Source organism: Paralichthys olivaceus, chromosome 9 (assembly GCF_024713975.1).
Source record: "Paralichthys olivaceus isolate ysfri-2021 chromosome 9, ASM2471397v2, whole genome shotgun sequence".
Lineage (NCBI taxonomy): Eukaryota > Metazoa > Chordata > Actinopteri > Pleuronectiformes > Paralichthyidae > Paralichthys > Paralichthys olivaceus.
Genome location: NC_091101.1, coordinates 12,432,545 through 12,440,643, shown reverse-complemented (window position 1 = coordinate 12,440,643; position 8,099 = coordinate 12,432,545). Strand labels below are relative to the sequence as shown.

General features: G+C 41.2%; 2 protein-coding genes across 2 annotated transcripts; one reads left to right on the top strand and one right to left on the bottom strand.

Moving 5' to 3' along the window:
- Positions 1–294: 294 nt before the first annotated feature.
- LOC109624703 (uncharacterized) lies at positions 295–4,295 on the bottom strand. The gene is made up of 9 exons (XM_020079578.2): positions 4,177–4,295; positions 3,633–3,746; positions 1,824–3,500; positions 1,645–1,744; positions 1,407–1,555; positions 1,199–1,311; positions 1,022–1,111; positions 814–936; positions 295–733 (listed from the first exon to the last, which is right to left on the bottom strand). The coding sequence occupies exons 1-9, from the start codon at positions 4,229–4,231 to the stop codon at positions 527–529; spliced, it is 2,628 nt and encodes an 875-aa protein (XP_019935137.2). The 5' UTR covers positions 4,232–4,295; the 3' UTR covers positions 295–526.
- A 1,000-nt stretch (positions 4,296–5,295) lies between these two features.
- Positions 5,296–7,287, top strand: LOC109624309 (glutamine amidotransferase-like class 1 domain-containing protein 3, mitochondrial). Its single transcript, XM_020078871.2, has 5 exons — positions 5,296–5,494; positions 6,089–6,201; positions 6,384–6,555; positions 6,652–6,853; positions 6,938–7,287. Exons 2-5 carry the CDS (start codon positions 6,094–6,096, stop codon positions 7,128–7,130), a joined length of 675 nt encoding a protein of 224 aa, XP_019934430.1. The 5' UTR covers positions 5,296–5,494; positions 6,089–6,093; the 3' UTR covers positions 7,131–7,287.
- Positions 7,288–8,099: the final 812 nt, after the last annotated feature.

Genomic DNA, 8,099 nt, shown 5'->3' with positions numbered 1-8,099 from the left:
TTATTATGAAATGTAACTCTTCAAGTACAGTTAAAAGTGACACTACAATCCACAATATATAGTGTACTTTATGGGACTGTTTCCATATTCTACTCAGACATTTGAGTATTCAATAATCTTGCACACAGTGTAAGTTACAGTGCAATAGCTTGATTTTCATATCAGGGTGTTTTCTGCAAACATTACTATGAATATGGTTTCATTGAGTAAAACACATTTAAACCAAATTATACTGTTTATATGTTAACAAGTCATTAATTAATGAATCTATTGTAATTTTATCATGAAAATATATACAGTGCATTAATATTATTTAATATACAACATTTACAATATATTACATTTAAATTACAAACATACAGACAATATACTGTACACAAAACATATTATTTTCACATAAATATAAGGAGGTTCCTGTATTAAAGATTTAAAAAAGGCAGACACTTTCATTTTTAATGTATCGATCAATTTTTCATATTTTTTAAATTGAGATTTTTAAATAGTGCATTGATAGTATGTCTTCTTCCTATAAGCGATTTCTCATTTCTGGGCTTTGTTGAGGTGAAACTGTGGATGGTGTTGAGTTAGCAGATTCCATTCCTAATTCTATTATGTCGAAGTTTCCTGAATTCCGTTCATGGTGTGTGTCTGGTGGATGCAGCTCGTACTCAAAAGCTGGATTGGTCTGCCCCTGTCTGTGTCTCTTCTGAACCTCCTCAAAGATCTGAAGAACCTGAAGAACCATGCAAACAGTATAAGTTAGAGCAGGCGATGAAGTGACATTGTTTATTCAGAACAATGTATTTATATTACCTTGGACTTAGGAATGAGACCCACTCTGAAGAAACCAATGTGTCCTGTTTCAATCTTAGTGCAGTCAACCACAGTAGATGCAATGTTCTCTGGGGAGGGGCCGTCACATAGAACACCGTCGACCTAACCAAGAAAAACACACATTTATTGCAAAAATGGAAAACACAAGTGCCTTTTCTATTTAATAAAACTAAATTACAATCATCACCTTGTCTCCCAGTTTGGCATAAACTTGATTGTGGTGAGTTGTGTCTGCCTCCCCTGTAGGGTTGGCTGAGGTAACTGCAATGGGCCCCACCTGCAATAAAAGTAGTTGTATTGACTAAAAGCTTTGCTGGTGAGTTTTACAAAGAGACATGTTGTGTTCCTCATACGCAGTCCTCACCAGGCGAATGAGGTGTGTGGCCACAGAACAGTCTGGGTATCTGATGGCAATGCTCTGTGGAGTCCCGATGTGCTTGGCCGCATCCCCCAAACCAAAAATGTCCATCCAGGGACCTGTGTGAGAAAATTACAGCTGTGATGCTCAAAATAAACCCTCCAGGCACCTACACTGGCACACACAGAATCTTACACACTCAACCAAGCCTTACCTCTGGGTATAACCATGCTAATGGAGGAGGGCCATGCCGCCTCCATGAAGTCCAGCAGCAGGGGGCTCAGCAGATGTCGCACCGGCTCCAGCTGCTTGATGGAGGAGATCCACATGGACATCGGTCGGTCCTGTGCCTGCTTCTTCACCCTGGAGTCGAACGCAGCAATTGTAGACTTATGAGAGAGAATCGATGAATGAATGCAGGTAATGGAAAACTCATCAACGCAGAAACTCACTTGTAAGCTTTAACAACTGCATCAGGCCTGTTGCAAGCCGCCACCAGCACATAGACGGTGTCAGTGGGCATTCCACATATGCCCCCATTTTTCATGATTTCTGCAGAAAGATTTAAAAAAATTATCACATCAAGTAAATAACAAATGTTTGATCAACCTGAATGTCTCTTGTATCTCACCTGCAATCTGCTGGACAGAGGAGGCCTTGCGGGCTGGTACGTGTGGACAGACATTTGCCCCTCCTCCGATACCACTCAGTTTGATTAAAGGTTTCCCTAAAGGGATCTGAGGGGACTGGAAGGTGCTGTTGAAAATGTGGCTCAGGAAGCAATAAAAACTGACGAGACCAAAGATGATGGTGATTCCGATGTCATAACCATAAGGCAGAGCACCCACTGCATCCAGCAGGAAGCTAATGAGGATGAGCTGGAAGGTGAAGGCGTAGGCAAACCAGGCGATGTTCAGAAACAGCGCCGCAGCCGTCACCAAGCCGTTAAATAGCATGAAGCTAATGATCCCGACAGCAACGTTAAAGCCTCTGGTGTCACCGTACAGGCCGCCGTATCGTGTCAACCCCCACACACTCCACATCATCCCGTTGAGAAGAAAAACCGTGCTCTCAAAGGTTTTACCCCGAGCAAAAGCTACTGAGCCACAGAGCAGCTGCACCGCCCCACCAGCCACCACCACCCAGGGCAGAATCAGCACAGACAGAGGATCTCTGTCACCTACTGTGGCTGTGATAGCGAAAGCAGCCAGCACGCTGCAGGCGTGGCCTAACACCTCTGCATCTGCAAATTTGGAGGAGCCCAGGTGAGGTGTATGTAGTTCTTTATCTTGTGCTCTGAGAGCCAGGCCTGGCATCCTGTTTACTAAAGCTTTGAAATAACCTTGTCCTGTGGGGATCATGGTCCTGGAGACCATGTTGAATGTGGTAATTAAAAGCATGAAGGCAGAGACTACAAATATAGCGGCCTGTACACCTTGAGTACCTCCTTGGTGGAAGCCTTGAGGCTGGGCTGCAATTGCAATGCAATAAGCTGCAAAGAATAACTGGTAGAGCCCCTCCAACAAACTCTTCTGACAACTGAACAGAGCCAGGATGAAGAAAAGCACAGAGAAGACAACAGGGAAAGGAACAGGGGAGAATGGCTCGATTGAATAGAATGATAAGAGAGCAGTGTAGCCCTCTGCAAATTTCAGCAGGGCAGTGAAGCCATAGAAAGTGGCAGCTAATGTGTCCATGGCTCGGTAAAAGAGGACACACATGCCAAGCTGGAAGACTCCGGCTGTCCACAGCCAGGGGACGTGACCGACGAAGAGCCGGGGGACCACACCTAACAGAGGACAGGCTAACACACAGGCAGACAACAAGTTCATCACCAAACCCACTGACACTGCATCACCACACTTCTGGTTCTGCTCCGTTTTCAGCTCAGCTTTTCCCTTCAGGTTTATTCCTGGAGGTTCCACTTTACCTTGAGTGATAGTGGACAGCAGTCGCCCAAAACCAAAGTAAACACCAACCAGACAGACGAGGAGGTAGTTTGCTGCTGTTGCAGACAGACCAAAACCTGCCGCAGACAGACCAGCGATTTGATGGGCGCATGCTAAACTGATACTGATGGCTATGAGAGACAGAACTGCCTTTTTTACTAAGAGGGCTACGCTGCCAATGATGAGCAGAGCTAAGGTGAACGCTGCCAGACCAGGAACGAGAGAGGACCTGAGATCTGTTTGCTGCAGAACTCCCTGCCCCACCAGGATGTACACCAGACCTGAGCCACACCACAGGGCAGAGACAGTGAGACACAGAGACGAAAAGAGCTGGGCGTGGGACAGACTGCGACAGATACCTGAGAGAGGAAGAGTAAACAGAGCAGAGGGACAAGGGAGAGGATTCTTTTTTTTATTTGCACACAAAACCAAACCAATAGCACGAATGAACAAGCTGGATAACAAATATTTTTTAATTTAGATTCACCAACCTGTATAAGCTAAAAGGGCTGCGATGATGAGGAGCAGAATCCCCAGTGCAGTATAGGGGATGAAGTCTTTTCCAGGCGAGCTGGCATAGTCGTTCACCAAGAGCAGGAGAGAACCTGGAGTTTACAACAGAATATCTTTATTATCTCTACAGACACCTGCTGGTAATGAAAAACTAAAGTAACACAACTCAGATGCCAAGTTACAACTTGTTTCTCTGAACATTTTCATACAGATAAAAACATTTTATACAGATGTTTTCAAGCATAGAGCTGGTTTTGAATAATATAATTGTTTAGGTTTTGTATTTTGATTTAGAACTTGAACATACTTTTTCAAATATTTAATATCAAATCAATATCTTTATTTTATTAATTTACAACAACAGAACTCTGAATGATGAATATTTTAAGATGTTAGGTTTATGACAATTCAGTTTGATGTTTAGAACTTTATTATAACAGCAGGGGAGCTGGCTCCTAGCTCTTTGGTACAAATGCTGTTAAAAAAAAAAATCATAACTAAACAATAAGAGTGAAATCCTACCTCCAGAGATACCGAGGATGCCCACGGACAAATGTAGTGTGTGTCGTTCAGTCATTTCAGTGTCTGTGGGTCTATCACAACTGGCAGCTGAACTTTATACAGCTGAGTGTGACGTCAGCACATCAGCAGAAACCTGAGAGCAGAGGCGACACCTTACTGGGAAAAAACATACACACACACACACACACACACACACACACACACACACACACACACACACACACACACAAAATACAATGCCCTCAGTATGAATTCATGCCTTTGATTTGAAGTTAGTTGACCAGGAACTGTGGTATAATAAAACATTGACACAAGGATATAATTGAAATGCTATTAAACAGACATTTATAGTTCAAATTGTCTATGTACATTTTAACCAGTAAATAATAAATATTACAGATCTGATGTAGCTTATGTGTTCTAATTCATCTGTTTATCTATGTGTTCCATGATCTGAAAATGAGAACATCTTGAATATCTTCTTGTTTTCGAAATGACTTTAATCACATGTTAATATGGTAAACACAATCTCACTAACATATTTTTTACCATGAAACCTATCCAGTTGAATAGAAGTCATTACAACATTTCTCACATTTTATATTTTTATATAACAATCATGCATTATCTACTTAGATATGTGCAAAGTTTCATACATTTCCAGAACAAAGCTCTGAATGATGAATAAAGCCTGGTTTCATTCTTTTTTCAATGTTTTTACAAAGAGGATATAAATTATCATCTATCACAAACGGATTATGTCTGTGTAACTGAAACATAAACACATATAACTTTTGAATATGCATTAAAATTGAAAAATACAAATTGACAAAGTGGTGACTTTAATAACTTTATCTGTAAGACAGACATGTTGAAGCTAAATCTCAAAGCTGAACCGAGCGTGACAAAATAATGTATTAGCCTGAAGAGTCTCACCTTCATAAGAATGAATAAAACAAAACATTTATATCTAAACGGTTTGAATGTTTGCGTTTGATTCTCAACCACAGAGCTTTGAATGTGAGCTAGTTATAAATTAACCCTGTGCAAACAGGTCAGTGTGGCATTAATACGTCAGTTCTATTGTTTAATGACTGATAAGAGTGACTCAGCATTTTCATCCTCAAACTAGGCCATTAGTAACCAGTAGAGTTCCTGGTTTCCTGTAAGGAGCATGATGTCAGCCTGTTGGACGGCAGGTTGGTGAGGGTGGAGCCAGGAGAGGCAGGCAGGACTATAAAGAGGGTTTCAAATTTCAGGCAACACATTAGTACTGAACAGCTCCAGTGCACACAGCAAGAACTCCAGCACATACAAGGTGAGAGGAATCTAACTTCTGCTATCTGAACTTAACTTCTGTTATCTGAACCTAACCACTGCTTTCTAGATACTATTTTACCAACAAAATGTTTTTTTTAAATATAAATGTGTGATTATATTCTTTTATTCTACAAAGTATCTGTGCAACATGCACGAGGCAAACTGTGAAATGCTAAATCATCAAGTACATGTGTGGAGGAAATTTATCTCGAGATGTGAAATAAAGAGTTTCTCAGACCGGAGTTGTCTCTTTAATGGTGAGCTCTGCAGAGGGTTTCACAGTCAGGATGAAATACTCGAATAGTCAAAGAGAAAGGTTTTTATAAAGTCTGGTAAGCAGGATAGTCTGCCGATGAAAATGTTACTGAATAAGGGTATGAACGCTGAAGTCACAGCAGCAGCTGAGGCTCCTCCCTCACCTGGCTCTGTAATTTTTTATGTGCAGTACATGAACAGGAGGCTCAGGAGCAGTGCTCGGTTAATCAAGTCTTCTTCATGTCTCATAGTGAAATAAAAAGGGGATCAACTCTGACGTCAAAGTCAGAAAGATTAAGGTTTTGTACACATTGTGCTCTATGTGCGTGTTTAATAGGAATCATGGCAAAGCGTGTTGCAGTTATTCTCTCAGGCTGTGGAGTCTATGACGGCACAGAGGTCCACGAGGCCTCCGCTGTTCTCATCCACCTGAGTCGCGCTGGAGCAAAAGTAAGTGCAGGAAAAGAAGAGATTAAAAGTGAAGCTGTTGAATATTTCATTTAAAGTACAGGATCTAATCTTGCATGTACAAGAGCAGTGCCATAATCCTGACCCACTGAGATAGAGAATAACCTTTCTGAATCTGATCCGATACACAGCAGAACATTTTACATGTCTGTGTTTCACTTCAGGTGCAGATGTTTGCTCCGAATGTGGATCAGATGCACGTTGTGAATCACTGCGAGGGGAAACCCACGGCTGAGAAAAGAAACGTCCTGCAGGAAAGTGCCCGTATCGCCAGGGGTGAAGTGACTGATCTGGCCAAGTTAGATGTTACAGCATTCGATGCAGTCATCATCCCAGGTCTGACTGCCAGAAACTGACACCACAAAATTAATTATTTAACATTTCTTTCTTTTATTTGAACTGTATCCTCTGTGTGTGCATGTCTCTGTTCAGGGGGTTTCGGTGTGGCTAAGAACCTGAGTGACTGGGCAGTGAAGAATAAGGACTGCACCGTCCAGCCACATCTGGAGAAGCTCATCAAGGCTTTCCACAAGGCTGGTAAACCCCTGGGCATGTGCTGCATCTCCCCCGTCCTCGCCGCCAAAATCTTGCCAGGCTGTGAGCTGACTGTGGGACAGGACAAAGAGTGTGAAAAGTGAGTGGAATAGTTCTTCACCATCAAATTTCTATAAAGAAATGTATTCTCCAGTTCTGACTGTTCCTCTGTTGTGCCCCTCAGGTGGCCATATGCTCAGACAGCCGCAGCTTTAAAGGAGATGGGCTGCAAACATGTGAACAAGGACGTGGAAGAAGCTCATGTTGATGTCAAAAACAAGCTGGTCACCACCTGTGCCTTCATGTGCAATGCTCCCATTCACAAAGTGTTTGATGGAGTAGGTGTCTTAGTCAAAGAGACACTGAAACTGGCTTAAGAAGTCTCTCTAATCACAGTCTGGATGTCTCTTTTTTATCCACCTAAAATTGTATTTTCTATAGAAGCACTTACTTGTCTCTGAGCATTCGTCCATATCTTGATATTATCAATGTGTTGTATTGAGGTTCTCAATAAAAGCAACTAGACAAATACAATTTTGCAATTTTTGTCTTTACTAAAATAAAGCAATGGGAATCACGAATTATCTACAAATAAATACTATGGCATAACTACATACTCATATATAGAAAGCATCAGAAAGCACCACCTTAAAGGTTCAGTGTGTAGAATTTATAGATATCTAGTGTTGAAATTTCATGTTGCAGCTGAACACCCCTCACCTCACCCTCTCATTCCAAACATGAAAAAGAACCTGTGGTAGCTTCAGTTGTCATAAAAATTCAAAAGGTGTTTAGTTTGTCCAGTCTGGACTAATGTAAAAAACATGGCAGCCTCCGTAGAGAGGACCCCCCTCAATGTAAATATAAAGTATTTAAATATAAAGGGCTTTTTCTGGGGTAAAGAAAACTATAATTCAAACAATTTAGATGAAACGAACTAGTGAGCATCCTGAGGATTATTCTACATGAAATATCTGCCAATAGTTCTCTTTCACCTAAATCTTACACACTGGACCTTTAAAAACTCACAATCTCTGAAATTGGGGGTTCAAGTATGTCGTAGTTACCCAAATACATTCTGGAGTTATTTAAACTTTTACTCTATATTTCGCACAGGAAATGTAAGGTCCTGTGTACATTTTCAGGACCATGAATCTTACTTTGTCTATTATGCTAGCCCATATCAGGGAAACGTTACTATCGTTAAAGGTAGTTTTAAGGTTTTTATATATCACAGTACATCTAGGATTGTTTTCCATAAAGACGAACTTTAAGTGGAACAGAGCTTATTGGTAAAAAGAAACCCATCCCATTTAAAAGCTCAGTTTGAATTAATAACACTGATG